This window comes from Anolis carolinensis, chromosome 3 (assembly GCF_035594765.1).
Source record: "Anolis carolinensis isolate JA03-04 chromosome 3, rAnoCar3.1.pri, whole genome shotgun sequence".
Taxonomy (NCBI): Eukaryota; Metazoa; Chordata; class Lepidosauria; order Squamata; family Dactyloidae; genus Anolis; species Anolis carolinensis.
Genome location: NC_085843.1, coordinates 280,278,824 through 280,300,596, shown reverse-complemented (window position 1 = coordinate 280,300,596; position 21,773 = coordinate 280,278,824). Strand labels below are relative to the sequence as shown.

At 44.0% G+C, this 21,773-nt stretch overlaps 1 protein-coding gene across 1 annotated transcript in view; it reads right to left on the bottom strand.

The window, feature by feature from the left end:
- rnpepl1 (arginyl aminopeptidase like 1) overlaps positions 1-21,773 on the bottom strand; it is a 48,887-nt gene that overhangs the window by 9,077 nt on the left and 18,037 nt on the right. The window contains exons 5-9 of the mRNA XM_062976869.1: positions 21,171-21,406; positions 20,250-20,363; positions 14,823-14,935; positions 10,993-11,101; positions 8,837-9,064 (exon numbers count right to left, since the gene is read on the bottom strand). Of these exons, the coding sequence (XP_062832939.1) occupies positions 8,837-9,064; positions 10,993-11,101; positions 14,823-14,935; positions 20,250-20,363; positions 21,171-21,406 (800 nt within the window). The remainder of the gene's footprint in view (positions 1-8,836; positions 9,065-10,992; positions 11,102-14,822; positions 14,936-20,249; positions 20,364-21,170; positions 21,407-21,773) is intronic.

The window sequence follows — 21,773 nt, the reverse complement described above, 5'->3', positions numbered from 1 at the left end:
GGCGTTCAAAAGCAGGACCTTAAGGCTGGGAGGTCTGTCCTGAAGACTACCACACCTATTCCTCTCCAGGGTCGCAAAAACTCTGTTGCGCTTCTCCCTGGGTCGAAAGTGACCGTTCTTCCTTCTCCCCCAAACCACCTCAATGAGACCCTGCCCGTGGAAACCCTCTTCCCCCTGGAGAGATGACTGATTGAGGTTGCCCATTGAAGGGGATAGTCAGCTGTCCTGAGATAGAAGATCACCAGCAATACTTGGTTGTTTAAAGGAGGGGCCTATCTCCGCTGGTGTAGGAGGAAAGGAGTCATCTAACAGATCATCATCTAGCGTGGGAAGGGGGCTAGGCACTAATGAAGTCTGAGAACGGGACTGAGAGGTAACATAGACATGGCCTAAAACTGGGGGATCTTGTCTACCAAGATTCCGCCTGATGTCCAGGGGGCGAATCAATGGGTCTACTAGTACCCTCCTGAGAGTAATGCCCCACTGTTGTAGTTTGGGCCTATACAAAAACAATTCCTCCATCAGCGTTCTGTCTTCCAATCCAATGAGAAGACAAATGGAGCGGTTCCAGGACTGATAGTCTCTACGAAGCCAGTCGATAGTCTTGATCTTCACTTTCGACCAGCTTAAAGATAGAATTTGTGAGAGAGATGTCCGGACCGCTCGCTTAGATGTCCATCTTCCTCTGTTCAATAGTGAGTCTTGCACTTCCACTGCCACCTTATTAGTTCGCAACAGATGTTGGGAATTGCAGTAAGTGTCACGACCCAGGCTGCAGAGCACCAATAACCATACACAGAGGCCAGAATCTATCTAATATCTTTATTGTAGGAATATATAAAGTTAATAAAAACAAGTGTAGAAAATAGTCCAGAATTAGACCTTTCAGGAAAGGTCAGAATTAGTCCAAAAAAGCAATGTCCAATAAGAAATATTAAGGTCCAAAGTTGTAATCCAATAACCGAAACACTCACTTTGCCAAGCAAAGTGAGGGGAGATGACAAGGTCCTTTAGTCCATGAAACTTGAGCGAGGCTAGGAAATAACTTGATACTTGAAACAAGGCTTGAACGTGGAACAAGGTAACTAAGAACAAGAACAAGGTCCGTGGAATAACTTGATAAATCCGTGGAACAAGGCAAGGATTGATCCTGGGAAACAAGGCAAAGTCCGTAGATAAACAAAGGCTGGGAAGCAAGGCGAAGGCTGGATAGCAAGGCAAGGCTTGAGCAGGAGCGAGGCTTGAACCGGAGCGCGCTGTCCAGACACAACTCGCTCCGTAGGCTGACGAATTGACTCCGCGAAGTTACTACGCGGGTAAAACACCTAAATAGAGTCTAGCTTCCCGCCGAAGCAGTTCTCTGGGAATCAGAACCGAAAGCTAACTCTGAGACCAGATGTGAGACTCCCCAAAGATTCTCACGAGAAGCAGTCTTAATTGGCCACATTCTTAGCTGCAATCCTCGCACTCCTGCGCGAAGCTGAATCCAAACTTCTCTGTTGTTTACAAAACTCCCGGCGCAAGAATACGGGAGAAGTAGGCTCTGGGCTTGTTTGACATACTTCTGGGAGACAACTTTCTTGCAGGTGCAAGGTTCCCAGATCTGCCTGGGAAAGATCTGGCTGAGAGGAATCCAGTTCAGACTGGGAAGGTAAAAAACCCAAGTTTTCATCTTCATCAGGAATTACAATGTCCTGAGCAGGACTACAAGGCCCATGGGTCATCACACTATCCCCCTCCTCAAGGCCCCTCCCAAACTGGGGCCCTCTCCCCGAGGCGCGAGGTCGCGGTTTGGTGGGATAGGTCTGATGAAAGCGACGGGTTAGATCAGGAGCATGGACTGTGGAGGCGTCTTCCCAAGAGCGTTCCTCAGGGCCAAAACCCACCCAGTCAATGAGATATTGTAGGCGGCGGCGGTGAAAGTGAGAATCCAAAATGTCCTCAACCTCGAACTCCTCCTCCCCATTCATCAAAACAGGAGGGGGGGCCGGTAGGTCTGTATCAGGTCGCACACCATCCGCCGGAAGGAGCAGGGAACGGTGAAACACTGGGTGAATGCGCATTGAACGCGGAAGTTGGAGTTTGAAAGTCACGGGGTTTAATTGCGCCACCACTGGATAGGGACCAATGAAACGGGCATCTAACTTCCGGTAAGGGCGGTGGGAGGGCAGAAAGCGAGTGGACAGGAAAACCCGATCTCCTACCTTGATTTCAGGGCCCGGCTGGCGATGTTTGTCAGCGTGGCGTTTATAGTCCTCCTTGGCTTGGTCCAGTTGCTGGAGCAAAAGTTGTTGCACCGCTGTGAGTTCCTGCAGCCAATCCTCTGCTGCGGGAACCTCTGAAGTTTCAATGACAGGGGGAAAGAAACGTGGATGGAAGCCGTAGTTTGCAAAGAACGGCGTTTCTTTTGTAGAAGCTTGAACTCCATTGTTGTAGGCAAACTCAGACAGTGGTAACAGAGAAGCCCAATTGTCCTGTTGATAGTTTACATAACAGCGAAGATACTGCTCCAAAGTGGCATTGGTGCGCTCCGTTTGCCCATCTGTTTGGGGATGATGAGCTGAAGATAAGCGAGAGTCTATGCCCAATAGTTTTTGTAGTGCCTTCCAAAAACGAGAGGTGAATTGAGATCCACGGTCTGTGACTAAACTCTTGGGCAATCCATGTAGTCTGAAAACATGTTGAAGAAATAGATCCGCAGTTTCCTTGGCCGTGGGGAGGCCTTCGCAGGGAATGAAATGGGCTAACTTGGTGAATAGGTCCACCACCACTAAGATCGTGGTGAATCCACAGGAAGGTGGTAGGTCAGTGATGAAATCCGCGGAAATTATTTCCCATGGGCGAGATGGGGTAGGAAGGGGGTGTAAAAGCCCTGAGGGCTTCTCCCTTCGTATCTTGGAGCGCTGGCATACTGGGCAGGTGTTGACATATTTTTCCACATCCTTGCGGATCTTGGGCCACCAAAAATCCCTTAGGATCAAATGCATAGTTTTAAATAGTCCGAAGTGTCCTGCTGGTTTGCAGTCATGACACAGACGAAGCGCTTTTTCCCTGCCCGGTCCGGGTGGGATATAAACATGATTTCTATAGCAGAGCAGCCCATCTTTAAGCGAAAAGGGGAAATGCAGACCTTGGCGAAGTTGGTCCTGCGCCCAGGCATCTGCTTGCTGACTAGCCCTGATTTCTTGAGCACAGATGGGTCCTGGAGTAGGGGAAGTTGAACCAATGGGAATGGATTTGGTGTTCCCCACCGTGAGCGTGGCAAAGTTCTCAGGTTGTAGCAGTTGGGATTCAAAGGTCTCCTTGCGTCCTGCAGCGTATTCCGGTTTACGTGACAGGGCGTCTGCTTGCTTGGTTTGGGCTGGGGTCACATAATGGATCTGGAAGTTGAAACGTTCAAAGAATAAAGCCCAACGTTGCTGCCTCTGATTTAGTTTGCGGGCAGTTCTTAGATGTTCTAGATTACGATGATCAGTGTGGACTTCAATGGGAAATTTGGCCCCTTCTAGCCAATGTCTCCAAGTTTCAAAGGCTGCCTTTATGGCCAGTAGTTCTTTTTCCCAAATGGTGTAATTCCTCTCTGGTGTGGTTAGTTGACGAGAATAAAAGGCACAGGGGTGGAGGTGATCTCCCACCGGTTGTAAGAGTACAGCCCCAATTGCCACATCAGAGGCGTCCGCTTGCACCACAAAAGGGGTTCCAGGATTTGGGTGCTGTAGAATTGGCTGGGAGGTGAATAGTTTCTTTAGTTGCTGGAACCCTTTCTCTGCTTGATCAGTCCAGCGGAAAGGCTGCTTTCCACGGATGCAGCTAGTGATGGGGTCGGACCAGCGGGCAAAATCTGGAATGAACTTGCGGTAGTAGTTCGCGAACCCCAAGAAACGCTGCACCTCTTTCTTGTTAGTTGGCGCCCGCCATTCCAATACTGCTGAAACTTTGGCTGGATCCATGGAAAGCCCTAGAGGCGAGATGCGGTAACCAAGGAAATCTACCTCTTGTAGATCAAAAGCGCATTTTTCCAGCTTGGCATAAAGTCCATGATCCCGCAATCGTTGTAACACCATTTTGACGTGGTTCTCATGTTCTGATTGTGATCTGGAAAACACCAAAAAATCGTCCAGGTAGATTATCAAGAACCTGTCTAGATAGTCCTGAAAAATGTCATTGACAAAATGCTGGAACGTTGCGGGGGCTCCGCATAAACCGAAATTCATAACTCGGGACTCAAATAATCCGAATTTGGTCTGGAAGGCGGTCTTCCACTCGTCCCCTTCCCTGATGCGAACTAAGTTGTAAGCCCCCCGAAGATCCAGCTTGGTGTAAACCTTGGCTCCTCGAAGCCGATCCAGTAGATCCGAGATTAAAGGCAGGGGATAGCTGTTCCGCTTGGTGATATTGTTCAATGCTCTGTAGTCCACCACCAAGCGTAGTTCCCCTGACTTCTTCTTCACAAACATCACTGGGGAGGCGGCTGGGGATTGAGAGGGTCTGATGAATCCCTTGCGAAGGTTTGTCTCTAGGAATTCCCTGAGAGCTTCTTGCTCTGGTTCAGTCAGGGAGTAGAGATGCCCTCGCGGGATCGGGGCCCCCTCCACCAAGTCAATGGCACAGTCATAAGGTCTATGTGGGGGTAATTTTTCGGCTTCTTTCTCATTGAATACATCCCAATACTCGGAGTACTTCTTTGGCAAGGTGATGATGGGCTCGGTGTCTGTGGCATGGCATACCTTGGCTACGAGGCAATGGTTTTGGCAGTACGGTGAAGCAAACTGCAGTTCTCTGTTGGACCAGGAGATGTTAGGGTCGTGGAGAGTCAGCCATGGAATTCCCAAAATCACAGGGAAATGGGGGACCTCGGTAACAAAGAAGGAAATCTCTTCCATATGTTCCCTTATCCACATCCTGGTGGGTTCCGACCACTGACTTACGGGGCCCGTCTTGAGGGGACGGCCGTCTATGGCTTGCACCACACGGGCATTCTTGAAATCATGATATTGTAATCCCAGAGAGTCGGCATACTCTCTATCGATGAAATTGTTGGTAGCTCCAGAGTCTATCATGGCATGGATCATGACGGGTCCCCTTTTTGCTGACCATAATGTGACCACGAGAAGGAACAGGACCCCGGTTGGCGGCTCTTGGATGGATTTTTTGACCGGGTTGGCGAGCCTCTCTACACCCGGTCGTTGGCTTCCCCCGCCGGCTGTGTGCCAGTCGGCTCAGACGCCTTCGTCTCCGTGGAGGACGCCGCCGCAAGACGGGCGGCAGGCTTCCCTTTGGCTGGGCACTCTCTGGCGAAGTGGCCCCCGTTCCCGCAGTACCAGCAGAGGTTTAAGCGTTGACGACGGGCCTTCTCGGCGGCATCTAGTCTGGGACGCACATTGCCCAACTGCATCGGCACCTCCTCGCCTCCTCTGGGGTATGGGGTTGGCGGTGGGGGTCTCCACACCGGACGTGGCTGAACGCTGGCGGGAGCGGGGGGTTTTGCCCCGGCTCTACTGCCCTGGCCTCGAACCCACTGTTTCCTGTTGGCAATCATGACTTCAGCCCGTAAACATTGATCAATGAGTGCCTCGAGGGTCTGGGGAGGATCCACCTTGGAGATTTCTTCCAGCATTTCAATGTTGAGACCCTCCCGGAATTGTCCCCTGAGGGCTACATCGTTCCAGCCGGTGTTGTGGGCCAGCACTCGGAACTCGGCTATATACTGAGACATAGGTCTGTCTCCTTGGAAAAGGCGACGGAGTTTGTGACCGGCTGCCTCCAAATTGTCCTCGATTCCCCAAGTCTCCTTGAGGTGGTCCAAGAAGTGTTGCGCTGATCTTAGGTGTGGAGAGGCTTGGTCGAACAGTGCCGTCGCCCAGCTGGCCGCTGGCCCGTCTAGAAGACTGTAAACCCATGCCACTTTGATGTCTTCTTGGGGAAACTCGGCAGCACGGGCCTCCAGATAAGCTTGACATTGGCGACGGAAGACATGAACCTTAGAAGCTTCTCCAGTAAACTTGGTTGGCAACGCCATGGCCGGAAGACGAACTCCGCGTTCCTTCAAACCCCTTATTTCTCCATCCTGTGCATTGAGCTTATCACGGATTCGGTCCACCTCTTCCTTGTCGATGGTGTAGGTAATCGGCTGGCCGCTCGGCCCAGGTACGACTCCGGTAGACATTCTGGCCGAGGTTAATTGGTGCTTAGGGCGGCGGAGTCAAACTGTCACGACCCAGGCTGCAGAGCACCAATAACCATACACAGAGGCCAGAATCTATCTAATATCTTTATTGTAGGAATATATAAAGTTAATAAAAACAAGTGTAGAAAATAGTCCAGAATTAGACCTTTCAGGAAAGGTCAGAATTAGTCCAAAAAAGCAATGTCCAATAAGAAATATTAAGGTCCAAAGTTGTAATCCAATAACCGAAACACTCACTTTGCCAAGCAAAGTGAGGGGAGATGACAAGGTCCTTTAGTCCATGAAACTTGAGCGAGGCTAGGAAATAACTTGATACTTGAAACAAGGCTTGAACGTGGAACAAGGTAACTAAGAACAAGAACAAGGTCCGTGGAATAACTTGATAAATCCGTGGAACAAGGCAAGGATTGATCCTGGGAAACAAGGCAAAGTCCGTAGATAAACAAAGGCTGGGAAGCAAGGCGAAGGCTGGATAGCAAGGCAAGGCTTGAGCAGGAGCGAGGCTTGAACCGGAGCGCGCTGTCCAGACACAACTCGCTCCGTAGGCTGACGAATTGACTCCGCGAAGTTACTACGCGGGTAAAACACCTAAATAGAGTCTAGCTTCCCGCCGAAGCAGTTCTCTGGGAATCAGAACTGAAAGCTAACTCTGAGACCAGATGTGAGACTCCCCAAAGATTCTCACGAGAAGCAGTCTTAATTGGCCACATTCTTAGCTGCAATCCTCGCACTCCTGCGCGAAGCTGAATCCAAACTTCTCTGTTGTTTACAAAACTCCCGGCGCAAGAATACGGGAGAAGTAGGCTCTGGGCTTGTTTGACATACTTCTGGGAGACAACTTTCTTGCAGGTGCAAGGTTCCCAGATCTGCCTGGGAAAGATCTGGCTGAGAGGAATCCAGTTCAGACTGGGAAGGTAAAAAACCCAAGTTTTCATCTTCATCAGGAATTACAATGTCCTGAGCAGGACTACAAGGCCCATGGGTCATCACAGTAAGTGTCCAGGGAGTGTCCAAACAGTTCTGGGGACAGCGTGTTGTTTGTCCTCTGAGAGACTCTATTAGTTTCCTTCCGGCCGTCCCTCCCCTGACTCTGACTCTCTTCCCCAGATAAAGACTCCACCCCATCCCTGGCCCCTTCCAAGCCTGACCTATTGCCTTCCTTCTGCTCCTCTAGCTTTTTTCTTCCCTGGCTTTCCAGAGCATTTAATTCCTCATTAATATTAATAAAGCTGGTTGGTACAGTTTGTATAATGTCTATAGGAGAAGGATTCTTCACCATTAGGGAAATTCCTTTGAAAAGATGGTCAATTTTCTTGTTCAGTGTCTCCAACTGTTGTAAAACAGTATTGAACGATTTTCCCAGTAGATCACATAAGTAAAAGAGTTCGTTTTCCCTCGATGTTTCCTGCCAACTCATTCCTATTACCTTTCAAAAACAGTTTTTTTTTTCCAAATTTTGTTACACAGTGTTATCAACAGCCCTGCTCGGATCCTGTAGACTCAGGCATGGCTTCCCTGAAAGAGTGTATTCATCTGCAATGCAGTCTTCCTCTTTTCCTGCTGCCTTATTGTCATACCCCAGTCACCTTTGGCTTCTGAACCTGATCCAGAAATGAACTTTGACCAGGATGAAGCTTATTCTGACCTTTTGCCCAGTTCTCCCAGCTCCTTTCAGTTACAGCTGCCAGCTGTTGATAGTTCAGATGCTTCCTTAATTGGGAGAGATACTGGAGATGTTACTCGTTCAGATGTTTCCTTAATTGGGAGAGATACTGGAGATGTTACTCCCCTGGCTGAACCAGATGTCCAGAGTTCCCCAGAGAATGTGCCCTTCAACTGAAGGGAGTTTCTGCATCGCCAGAGATCAGAAAAATAAGGGCTTAGAAGGAGTAACCGTTTGGCATCTCGAGGGGATTGTGGATAAGAAGATTCCCTTGGGAACCTTTGGGGAGTTTGGTCTCCCTTCGTTGGGATCTAATCTTCGTTCCATAAAAGTGCCTTGCACTGCAATGTGTGGTGTCAACGTAGCGTTTTCCTGAGAACACTTCACCGACTCCAGTTCCCTGATTTCACCAAGCCAAGCCTCCTGTTTCTGGCGGCCAAGCCAAGCCGCGACTCCCGATTTAAACCAGAGTAAATTCACTTCCTTGCCTTGTTCCTGAATCAAGTTTGATCTTTGCTTCGTCTTGTTCCTGCTTTGATATCCATAATCTCCTAGTGACTTGGGACCTTGTTATTCAGCCTTGCTTCCTTGTTGTTCCCCGCTCAAACTTCCCAACAGTTTGAGTGTGTTTCGGTTTTGGACTTTGGACAATAATATTGGACATTTTCCTTCATCTTTTTGGACTTATTCATACCTTTCCACAGAGGACCATTTCCCACTCATCCCTTCTGCTTATGCATTCCTGAATTTGTATTTGCTTTAATAAAGATATTATATGATTATCGGTCTCTGTCTAGTTTCCAGTGTTCACGCTGCCTTGGGGTGCAACACTTATTGAGATTATTTCCATTATTAATGATGATTAATGGAGATTTCAGTACTTCTGTCTGGTCAGTTATAGTTTCAGTCCATCCTCCATCCCTTCTCCTTATTTTCAAGCTGAGCTAAATCTGTATTGTGTCTCCTGTCCACTCTGCAAAACTCACCGTGAGGCAGCGGTGACCCATCCAGAAGCCTGTCCAGGAAAAGCACTGTCTGGAACGTCTGCCACTCGGTAATGTTGACACTGTTTGCCGCAGACACCGCATCCAGAGGCTCCGTGGTCCAGAGGCTGAAGAGGGTCTCCACGGGGCTGGTCAGACTGGATCCCTGAGATAAGTCTGGTTCGATTAAAGGAGGGCCTGTTGCATTGAGCCAACGTTCGAACTCGAGCCCTGCAAGAGACAGACCAACATGGATCAAATGGGATTCTTTTTCCATTCCAAAGTGGGAAGACTTGTTAAAGTGAAAAGGCATCAACATCTGTATACGGAGCAATTAGGGACAGAGAGAATCTTGTGGTGCAGGCCTGCTGCCTTGTATTTCACCTCTGTTTCTTAGATCATTATTACACGAAGTGTTTTGATTTCTGCCTGCATACAGAGGTCACTTACCCTTCTTCCCAAAAGTGTTTTAGTGCTTTATTACGTTTTGTTTGAAAAGGGAGCATCATGAGGCTTCTCTGCTCCAAATATGGAAAGTCAGCCTTAGGGACTCTTCTACCAAAGTTAGGTACCGTATATACTCAAATATAAGCTGACCCGAATATAAGCCAAGGCATCTAATTTTACCACAAAGAAACTGGGAAATCATTGACTCAAGCATAAGCCGAGAGTGGTAAATTTCAGAAATAAAAATAGATACCAATAAAATTACATTAAGTGTGGCATCAGTAGGTTAAATGTTTTTGAATATTTACATAAAGTTCAAATTTAAGATAAGACTGTCCAACTCTGATTAAATCATTATTCCCATCTTCTTCAATGTAAATGTGCTTATGTATCCTTTTAATAATAATAGAGTAAAATAATACATGTAATAATAATAATAAATACAGGAAAATAATACATGTAATAATAAATAGAGTAGAATAGTAAATGTAATAAAAATAATAAGATCAGAGTGAAATAATAAATGTATTAATAATAATAGTATAATAGAATAAAATAAATGTAATAGTAGCAACAATGATAGAGTACAATAATAAATGTAATAATAATACAGTAAAATAATAAATGTAATAATACCAATAATAATAGAGAAAAATAATAAATGTAATAATAGCAATAATAATAGAGAAAAATAATAAATGTAATAATAGCAATAATAATAGAGAAAAATAATAAATATAATAATACCAATAATAATACAGAAAAATAATAAATGTACCATATATTCTGGAGTATAAGCTGACCCAAATATAAGCCAACCAGGACCCTCACCCGAGTATAAGCCGAGAGGGGCTTTTTTAGTCCTAAAAAGGGCTGAAAAACTAGGCTTATAGTCAAGTATATACAGTAACTTTATTTTGTCTATCCACTCTTTTATCTGACATGCATTATCTGCAACAATAAAAGTTTGTTTTTACCTATCCTGAATCTTACCAGAGCATCTGGAGTATTGAGCAATTCAAATTACTGGGAAATGATTCCATTAGGAAGAGTCTCCTGATAGTAAGAGCTGTTCAGCAGTGAAACTTATTGCCTCAAAGCGTGATAGAATTTCCTTCCCTAGATATTTTAAAGCAGAGTCTGGATGGCCATCTTTTGAGGTGCTTCAACTGGACATTTCTTGCAGGGTGCTGGACTGGATTCAATGTAACCAAACTTTGTTTCATGCACAAAATTATTAAAAATATTTAAATGATTTTAAAATACATAGTTTCCTGAGTTGCTGTGAGTTTTCCAGGTTGTCTGGCCATGTTCCTGAAGCATTCTCTCCTGACGTTTCGCCTACATCTATGGCAAGCATCCTCAGAGGTTCTGAGGTCTGTTGGAAACTAGGAAAGTGGGGTCTATATATCCGTGAAATGTCCAGCATGGAGAAAAGAACTCTTGTCTGTTTGAGGCAAGTGTGGATGTTGCAATTAATCACCTTGATTAGCATTGAATAGCCTTGCAGATTCAAAGCCTGGCTGCTTCTTTCCTCAGGGAATCCTTTGTTGGAAGGTGTTAGCTGCTCCTGATTGTTTCTTGTCTGGAATTCCCTATTTTTTGAATGTTGTTCTTTATTTACTGTCCTGATTCACAGCAACCCAGTGATTCTGGCCATGAAAGCCTTCGACAACATAAATAGTTTCCTTTTTATTTAATTTTTGCCCCACCTGTTTTGCTATCAATGCATTGTTCTTTCAGTTCTGGGAAGTAAGCCAGGAAAGAATCCAAGAGGTCCTGGGCCACAACGCTCGTGAACTTGTACTTCTCGATATAGGCCTGAAAGGGAGGCAAGAGAATGTGTGAAGGACTTGGAAAACGTTAAAGAAAAAAACAGGCAAAACATTCAATTATCAGGGAGGGAGAGCAATAATGGGGAATCGGCAGTAAAGCAAAGGTGGCAGGGAGGCAACAAGGCCAGAGCGGTGCTTCTCAGGTTATCTGATGTGGGGGGAACAGCATTTCTCTTTTTTGATGTGGTAGGTACTAACGTTTTATGTGTGCCTATTGACTACAACTGTTTCCTTCTTTCCTGGAAACCTGATGCAGACAGCCATTTAGAGAAGCAGTGGGCTGGATGTCAATGAAAAATGCAAAAATTGAAGGTCAACCTCCCTGAAAGAGTTCTGCAGAAAAGGGAATTGGAGCAGATCTAGGAGCATCACATGTTCCTCTACGGACCACAGGCACATACTCACAAGCAAACCTTGGAACTATTATATGTACCAGGGGTCCTCAAACTTTTTAAGTGGAGGGCCAATTCACAGTCCCTCAGACTGTTGGGGGGCGGACTATGATGAAATAGTCCAAAATTAGGATTGTTGTTGTTGTGTGCCTTCAAGTCATTTCAGACTTAGGTCAACCCGAAGTCTAAAGTTTAGGACAGAGGCCAGGTCAATGAACTTGGAGGGCCGCATCCGGCCCATGGGCCTTAGTTTGGGGACCTCTTATCTAGACGATCTCATAAGACCATAGGTAAGCAAAGAGACCTCCAAAGACCATCTAGATAGTCTTATAAGACCATAGGTAAGCAAAGAGACTTCCAAAGACCATCTAGATGGTCTTATAAGACCATAGGTAAGCAAAGAGACCTCCAAAGACCATCTAGATGGTTTCATAAGACCATAGGTAAGGAAAGGGACCCTCAAATGCCATCTAGACAGTCTCATTCCTATGAGTAAGGAAAGTGACCTCCAAAAGCCATCTAGATGATCTCATAAGACCATAGATAAGCAAAGAGACCTCCAAAGACCAGGTCAACCCTAAGTCTAAAGTTTAGGGCAGGGGCCAGGTCAATGACCTTGGAGGGCCGCATCCGGCCCATGGGCCTTAGTTTGGGGACCTCTTATCTAGACGATCTCATAAGACCATAGGTAAGCAAAGAGACCTCCAAAAACCATCCAGATGATCTCATCAGGCCATCAGAAGATCATAGATAAGGAAAGGGACCCTCAAAGACCATCTAGATTGTATCATAGGACCATAGGTAAGGAAAGTGACCTCCAAAAGCCAACTAGATGGTCTCATAAGGCTGTAGCTAAGCAAAGAGACCTTCAAAGACCATCTGGATGATCTCATAAGGCCATAAGTAAGCAAAGAGACCTTCAAAGACCAAGTAGACTTAGGTCAATCCTAAGTCTAAAGTTTAGGACAGGGGCCAGGGAAACGACCTTGGAGGGCCACACCCGACCCACCGGCTTTAGTTTGGGACCCTTAATATGTACAGTAGAGTCTCACTTATCCGACATCCCATCTTATCCAACACTTTAATCTGACATCCCTACATTATATGTAGTACGTGAAACGGTTTGCTGTGTGTTGCTGTGCAGTTGCAAGTATGGCAATGAAAAGGAGAAAGGTCATTGTATCAATGGAACAGAAATTTGAGGCAATCAAGAGACTGGACAAAGGAGAGACGATGGAGAAGGTAGCCAACAACTAGGGCATCGGACAGGTAACAGTAGGACAAACATTTTTGTTTATCCGACGTTCTGCCAGCCCGTTTATGTCAGATAAGCGACTCTACTGTATTTTTTTTAAAAATACACAAAATGCCAACTACAGCCTCTAGGGCAAGGGCATGAATCATGTGGCTCTTCGAATGTTTGTTGTTGTTGCCGCTGCTACGGCTGTCAAGCCATTCCTAGGCTATCCTATTGCAGGGCTTTTTAAACAACATTAATCCAGAGATTTGCCATTGCCTTCATCTGAAGCTGAGAGAGGGTGACCTCCATGCCCACAGTTATATAGCAGATTTCCATGACTTGATAGGATTTTAATCATCTTCAGGAGTTTGACATCTCATGGGCTCACAAGTATGTATTTATTAATTATTGTAATAGGTAAAGGTAAAGGTTTTCCCTGATGTTAAGTCCAGTCATGTCTGACTCTGGAGGTTGGTGCTCATCTCCATTTCTAAGCCGAAGAGCTGGCGTTGTCCGTAGACACTTCCAAGGTCATGTGGCTGGCATGACTGCATGAAGCGCCCTTACTTTCCCGCCGGAGCGGTACCTATTGATCTACTCACATTGGCAGGTTTTCGAACTGCTAGGTTGGCAGGAGCTGGGGCTAACAGCGGCCGCTCACTCCACTCCCCAGATTTGAACCTGGGACCTTTCGGTCTGCAAGTTCATCAGCTCTGCGCTTTAACACACTGAGCCACCGGAGGCTCCAATTCTTATAATACCTCTGTTTTATATTGTATTTTGTTTTATTTGTTATATTGTGAGTTGTATGTATGTTGTTTTTATCCAATTATGTTGTTTGGGCTTTGCCCCATGTAAGCCGCCCCGAGTTGTTGTTTTATTATTATTATTATTATTATTATTATTATTATTATTATTATTATTATTATTATTATTACTATTAGCCTTAGAAAGCCCTATGAAATTCATGAGGTGACTTGAATGAATATGTATATACAGAGAGAGAGAGAGGCCAAGGGCCACTCATATTTGTCACAAGATCTCTTTTGAAATATGCTATGCATCTCAGGCCTTTAATATGCCATGCTAAATACATAAATAAATAAAATACAATACACTTCCAGGAGTCAAGTTGGGTGGGTGGTTAAGACGCATAGTCACATATTCTACAGATTTTAGGTAAACATGAACACTTGCATATAGAGCAACGAGGAACAGAGGGAACCCTGTGGTGCATGCCTCCTGTCTTGTTCTTCACTTTTGTTTCTTAAATCTATGCAACTCAAGATGTTTTGCTTACTCCTTGTATGGAGAGGCCACTTTCTTCTTCTTCCCAAAAGTCTTTAGTGCTTTTTTCCCCATTGTTTGAGAAGGGAGCATCACAAGGCCTCTCTCCGCATGAGAGTCAACATTAGGGACTCTTCTACCAAAGTTGGATAACTTTATTTTGTCTTATCGAGTTTAACTTTCTTAACCTTACCAGAGAATACTATTTTCTTTCTTCCTACCGTAAACTCATATATAGCACTAGTTACTATGCACTCTACACTACTATAAGGTAAAGGTTTCCCCTGACGTTAAATCCAGTCGTGACCAACTCTGGGGGTTGGTGCTCATCTCCATTTCTAAGTCGAAGAGCCGGCATTGTCCATAGACACCTCCAAGGTCATGTGGCCACTGGCATGACTGCATGGAGCGCCGTTACCTTCCCGCCGGAGCAGTACCTATTGATCTACTCACATTGGCATGTTTTCGAACTTCTAGGTTGGCAGGAGCTGGGGCTAACAGTGGGTGCTCATTCCACTCCCGGGATTTGAACCTAGGACCTTTTGGTCTACAAGTTCAGCAGCTCAGCGCTTTAACACACTGTGCCACCAAATATTTCTACAATGGCTTAGATCAAATATACAAAGAACCAAGGAAGTCTGACTCCTGACAAACACAAACTCTGAGGCCCTTGCTTTCTGGAGCTGCCTCTCTTGCTAGATATCTCAGCTAAAGTGCACACAGGTAAGGGTCTCATTATAGACACACAAAGGTGGATACAACCCAGCCATGAAACCCAAATTACTAACTCGGAGGAAGGCATCAAAGCGCATTGGGTCTCCGCAGAGCTGAGACAGGTAGTAAACAAAGCAGTAACCTTTCTCATACGTGAAGAGGTTCATCAGATTGCTAGGATTCACACCTGGAGGAGAGGGAAACAACAACAAGGTATTGGTTGTTGGAAATAGCAACCTTATCCAACCCTGCTATACTAGTTATTTGTTATGCATGTAATTGAGATTGCTTACTATATTGTGTGTATATATTGGTATGCAGTTTTCCCTTAACTCTATGTTGTTTGATGTTGTGGGAGGGACTACAGACCATGTGACCCAGATCTGGGACTATTCAGACTGAGACTCCATTTTAGAAGTCAATACAATTGAGTATACTATATAGCAGTCAATATGCGGTCAGTCAGTCTGTAAAGTATGTAGTTGAGTTAATTATATTGCAGAAGTAGTCAGAATGCATTAGAAGTCAGTTGAGTACAGTATGTATCAGAAGAGAGTGTTAGTCTGTATGCAACAGAGAAGAGATTGAAACAGAGTGCTTGAAGAACAGACTGTTTAAACTTTGCACCAATAAACAATGTACCTGTATGCTGAATGTATGAAGTTTTGTAAGTAAATCAACTATGCTAACTTTTAACAAAGACTACTTATTTTTTGGTCTCTTGAGAGCATGATTTAAAAGCAATATATTTTATAAGAGAGTAGATGTGCTTTTGGGCAACTGAAATAACACTTCTAAAGAACATACTTTACAAAAAGGTTATGATTATGCCAATTGATCTTCAAAAAGGGTCACGCTTCCAAATGGCTATGGAGATTCTGGTTTTCCAAAAGATTACGCCTTTCCAAAATTGGTAAGGTTATGCGTAACAAAAACTAGCTGTTTGTCTCAGCGACAGTAAACTTCTTCATTTTTTTAACTGCACAATGAAGTGCATATGGCGCTCGAAGCCAAGAATACACAAAGCAGGTCATCGTTGTTTATAGCCTACAATGGGTTGGGAACTAACTTCTGTTCTCCTCCCTGGATTCTGGATAAAAATCCATGAAGTGCATATCAATTGTTGCTCTCCATCCTGGAAAGAAGTGGCTAGTTTGGCTCCACAGGTTCAGCCCCGGACTTGGTGTTGTTCAACGTCTTTATCAATGACTTTATCAATGACTTAAGATAATGGAATAAAAATCACACTTGTCAAATCTGCAGATAACACCAAATTTGGAATGAGAGTAGCTAATAACTCAGAGAACAGGATTAGACTTTAAAATGACCTTAATAATAAAAATAAAACATTATTTATAGACCGTCCACCCTCTCCAAGGGGACTTAGGGCAGTTTACATATAAAAAGGCAAACATTCAATGCCATAAACAAATTCAAACACATCAAAAAATACAGGAAACGCAAAATAACATCAATGAACTTACAACAAATATAAAAAATTAAATAAAATAAGGAAGTATACAAATACTCAAATAAAATATAAATTACACCAATTACATAAAAATTACTATTAAGAGCATGTGCCCTGGACAATTAGACAACTGAAATGCATAGGAAGTGCCTATGCTGGAAATAGAAACCTCCCAATCCACTCACTATTTATTTGTTAATGTATACATTTGATAACCTGTATTCTATGTGTATGTTGATTTGACTCTTTGGTGTGGGAGGAACCATAGACATGTGATTATACTGAGCATGTGCAGACTCAAGACTCCGTTTTGTATTAAGTATCTTTTTAGACCTTGTTGTTTGGACTTCAGAGAGAAGTCAATTTAGAGACTTCAATATTTGCTTATGGACTTTAGTGAGTACAACTATACAATATTTATATGGTGCACCTTACCCAGTCTACTTTTACAATCTCTCAGTTTTAATCCATGTTTTTATTAGTTCTTGTTTTTTATTGGCTAATGTTTAAATTTTTTTTTAATTGTGCATGTTTTTGTCTATTGCTGTATTTTATACTGCTACTGTTTTTATTCGGGCTTGGCCCCATGTAAGCCGCCCTGAGTCCCTTTTGGGGAGATAGAGGCGGGGTATAAAAATAAAGTTGTTGTTGTTGTTGTTATTATTATTATTATTATTATTATTATTGACACAACGACGTTGTATGACACAGCAAACAAGATAGATATGCTGGATTTCGTTTCACAAAATCACAAGTCGAACACTTCCCAAGTGTCTAGGACTGTGTGATGTATTTTCGGATGATGCGTGCAGATCCCAGTAAGGTGGCCTTTTGCAGTTGGCAGATCGTAATTTTGTCAATGTCTATTGTTTCCAAATGCCGGCTGAGATCTTTTGGCACGGCACCCAGTGTGCCCATCACCACCGGGACCACCTGCACTGGTATCTACCAGAGTCTTTGGAGTTCAATCTTGAGGTCCTGATAGCGGCTGAGTTTTTCCTGTTGTTTTTCTTCAATGCGACTGTCACCTGGGATGGCAACAGTTCTTTTCCACAACTGTGATGTCTGGTGTGTTGTGTTCCAGAACTTTGTCAGTCTGAATTCGGAAGTCCCACAGTATCTTTGCGTGTTCATTTTCCACAACCTTTGCAGGTTTGTGATCCCACCAGTTCTTAACTGCAGGGAGGTGATACTTGAGGCATAGGTTCCAATGAATCATTTGGGCCACATAGTTGTGCCTCTGTTTGTAGTCTGTCTGTGCAATTATTATTATTATTATTATTATTATTATTATTATTATTATTATTATTATTATTATTATTATTATACTAAAGACTATGGACTATTGATTAAGACTGAAACCCTGTGTTCTCAATACAGAGAGAAGAAGCTACATCCTATTTGTAATTGAACTTTATTTAGGAATGTGCCTGTATGGTGAATTAATACAAGTTATGAAATTTTTCAAAGACTTTGTTTTTATCTCCTAGTGCATATTTTAACTAAGAGGTATAAAAGGGAGTGTATATATTTGGGGCAACTTCAACTGCAAAGAAACAATCATTCTCTGCTAACCAAATATATTTTTGTAGTGGCATGTCTTTGTCTTTGGCAATCTAAACACATGGTTCTTCAGTTTAACTGCTGAAATTACCTGTGTGCTATTACATTAATGCTTGTGAATATCACTTGTTCAAAGAGTTGACTTCTAACAAGGTCATGCTCTTCTTGACTAGTGGTTTTCCAAGGTGGTCTCCACATATTCATGGAGATTCACATTTGCCAAAAGGATATGTGCCCATTCACTGTGTGCAGTTATGTTCCAATAACTTATACAATTAGTTATGTTTAGCAACAGATTATGGAATGTCCAATAGCCTATCATCAGTTGTGCTTTAAAATACATAGCATCCATAAAATACAAATGAATTAGCCAGCATTCCGGTAAAATTGATTTGAGGTGAGCTAGTCCTCCTCCTCTCCATACGCTTAAGTGCATAAGTGCGTTTTCAAACGTTTTTTGAAGGAAAAAAGGATAGAGGCCATTTTTATTTCTTGAGAAGGGAGTTCTAGAGACGGGAGCAATCACAGAGGCCTACCATCTCGTTCCCATCCCTTCTGAGTTTTAGGAAAAAAGTAAAGACTTGGTTTTATGAGCAGGCGTTTGATGAGTGAATTCTGTTGGCTCAACTCAGTCCGGATTAAGGTTTATGTACAAGGTCTTGTGGACGAATGGGCTCAAGTATTTTATAATGTATGGTTTTAAATATATTTATTGTATTTTGTTAAATTATCTAATTGTTTCAATTGCTTATGTTTTATCTTTTTGTATTGTATATTGGCATTGATTTTTGCCAGATTGTGAGCCGCCCCAAGTCCCTTCGGGTGAGAAGGGCGGGATAGAAATGATGGAAATAAATAATAAATAAATAAATTCCCACCATTTGCACTTGAGACATGTGTGGGACTGAGAGCAGGGCCACCTAGTCTGACCGCAGCACACGATGTCGTCTTTATGTATAGGGAGATGCGGTTGGACAAATAGCCTGGACCTGAACCATTTAGGGTTTTATAGGTAATGATCAGCACTTTGTATTTAGCCCAGGAACAGCTGGCAACCACTGGAGCTGCCATAATATGGGAGTTAGTAGCCTGGCTGCCGATCTCTGAACTAGTTGAAGCTTCTGAACTATCTTCAAAGGCAGCCCCACATAGAGAGCATTGCAGTAGTTCAAATGGGATGGGATGCGACCAAGGCGTGGACTACCATGGTCAAGTCAGGCATCTCAAAGTATAGGTACAGCTGGCGCACCAGTTTTAACTGTGCAAAGGCGCTCCTAGCCACCACCGACAACTGGGATTCCAGGGTTAGTGATGAGTCCAGGTTCACCCCCAAACTGCAGACCTGTGCCTTCAGGGAGAGTGGGACCCCGTCCAGCACAGGCTGTAACCCTATACCCTGTTCTGCCCTATAGAGTTACAGCCTGTGCTGGATGAGGTCACAGACCTGACCGATTGCAGCGCTACAAAAAAATTATCAAAACAAACCACAACAGGTATAAACGTAAAATTCTACATCTAAACAAAAGTCAACAGTATGAAGCAGAGGCCAAAAAAACCCATCATTTCATCATTAGGAATAGGGCTGTGGTGCAGGCTGGTGAGCAGCCTGCTGCAATAAATCACTCTGACCGTGAAGTCATGAGTTCGAGGCCAGTCCGTGGCGGGGTGAGCACCCGTCAATTAAAAAATAAAAAATAGCCCCTGCTCGTTGCTGACCTAGCAACCCGAAAGATAGTTGCATCTATCAAGTAGGAAATAAGGTACCACTTATAAAGTGGGGAGGCAAATGTAACTAATTTACGACGTTGGAATGAGGAAGTGCTGTCACAGTGGATGATGAAGCAGCTGCTCCCCCCTGTGGCCAGAATTGAACATCCCCTCAGGAGAAGGTTAAATTGCCTCCGCGTCTGTCTCTGTTTTTGTTCCATGTGTATATGGCATTGAATGTTTGCCTTATATGTATACAATATGATCCGCCCTGAGTCCCCTTCGGGGTGAGAAGGGCGGAATATAAATACTGTAAATAAATAAATAAAGTGTCCAGATCAAGGGAAAAGCAGTGCCATTCTCTCCTGCTTTGGTTAGACCTCACCAGGAATACTGTTTCCAATTCATGAAGGATACGGACAAGCTGGAACGTGTTCAGAGAAAGACAACCAAGATGATCAAGACTCTGGAATCTAAAGCTTATGAGAAAGGTATGTCCCTGAGCCGCCCTGAGTCCCTACGGGTGAGAAGGGCGGGGTAGAAATGATGTAAATAAATAAATAAATGATGTAAATAAATATGTGTAGGTTGGAGAAGAGAAGACTGAGACGTTAAGTTTATTCAGTGGAACTGGCCAAAATGTGTTCAGGAAGAGAGAAAAGAGACTACAATAAAAGATGAAAAGGTTCTGACACTGTCGGCCAGAACTACTCTGGCTCCTGTTTTATAAAAGCAAAACATTGTCCAATCCCAGATGTACCTGGCTCCAGCTTAACCTGAAGTTTGCTAACAGGGTTGTCCTCACCAAGGAGCTTCATTTGTCTGTGGAGGGCATCAAGGCGGAAGGCAGTCTCTAGGCAGGTAAAAGCAGCACCTGTCCAAACATAAATGCACCTCTTTAGATCAGGTATGGGCAAACTTCAGATCAGGCGTAGACAAACTTCGGCCCTCCAGGTGTTTTGTTAGGAATTGTGGGAGTTGGAGTCCAAAACACCTGGAGGGCTGAAGTCTGCCTGTGTCTGGTATAGATCAACATCAGAACTGCAGCTATGTAGCTATCTAGTGTCTTGCAAATGGGCACAACTTGAACTCAATTAAGAATGCATTTCACTTGCTAGAATAAGTTCTCTCATTACATTAAATATATACCGTATATACTCAAGTATAGGCCAACCCGAATATAAGCCGAGGCACCTAATTTACCACAAAAAACTGACTCGAGTATAAGCTGAGAGTGGGAAATACAGCAGCTACTGATAAATTTCAAAAATAAAAAAATAAAAATAGATACCAATGAAATTAAATTAATTAAGGCATCAGTAGTTTAAATGTTTTTGAATATTTACATATAATTTAAATTTAAGACAAGACTGTCCAACTCTGCTTAAATCGTTATTCTAACCTTCTTCAATGTAAATGTGCTTATGTTTCTTTCAAATAATAACAGAGTAAAATAATAAAGGTAATAATAACAATAACAACAGAGAAAAATAATATATATATTCGAGTATAAGCTGGCCTGAATATAAGCCAGCTAGGACTCTCATTTCAGTATGAGGGCTGAAAAACTTGGCTTATACTCAAGTATATATGGTAAGTACTTGAGTGTCCTAGGCAATGGCCGGAAGAGTTGGGGGGTCCCAAAAGCCCTGCTCACCCTAAGAGAAAGCAAGCAGCTCACCATATGTCTCAGTGGTGATCCGGCGCTGAGCGTAAGTGGCCAGCCCCTCGCTCAGCCACATCTCCTCCCAGGTGGCGTTGGTGACCGCGTTGCCAAACCAGCTGTGGGCCACTTCGTGGATGACGTCAATGATGAGGAACTCATCGCTCTCCAGGATGGAAGAGATAATGAAGGTCAGGCATGGGTTCTCCATGGCGACCATCGGGAACGAGGGGGGAAGGAAAACGATGTCGTACCTGGGAGGGGCGGAAGGGAAGGAGAGAGAACCAACCCCGTTGTTAGGAAAATGGAGCCCTAATGCTAAAAGCATATGCAAAAGGAGAGATTTGTTGTGACTCAGCTGGTGTTGTGACTCAGCCACAGCATAGCCAGAGTGAGGATGAAGAAGGGGATTCTGGGTTTCAGATACAAGAGCTAGATGAGGGGATGCAGGATGAATTTCAGGAGGATGGCATGGGAATCATACAGGCTGATTCAGAGGCTCGAGAACTGCAGCTTAAGCAGAATGAACTGTTGACCCCACAGACCATAGATAACGGCCTGCATGACATTCCCATGGGAATTAATGAGCAAAAGATGTCTCAAGCTAGATAATGAAGACCT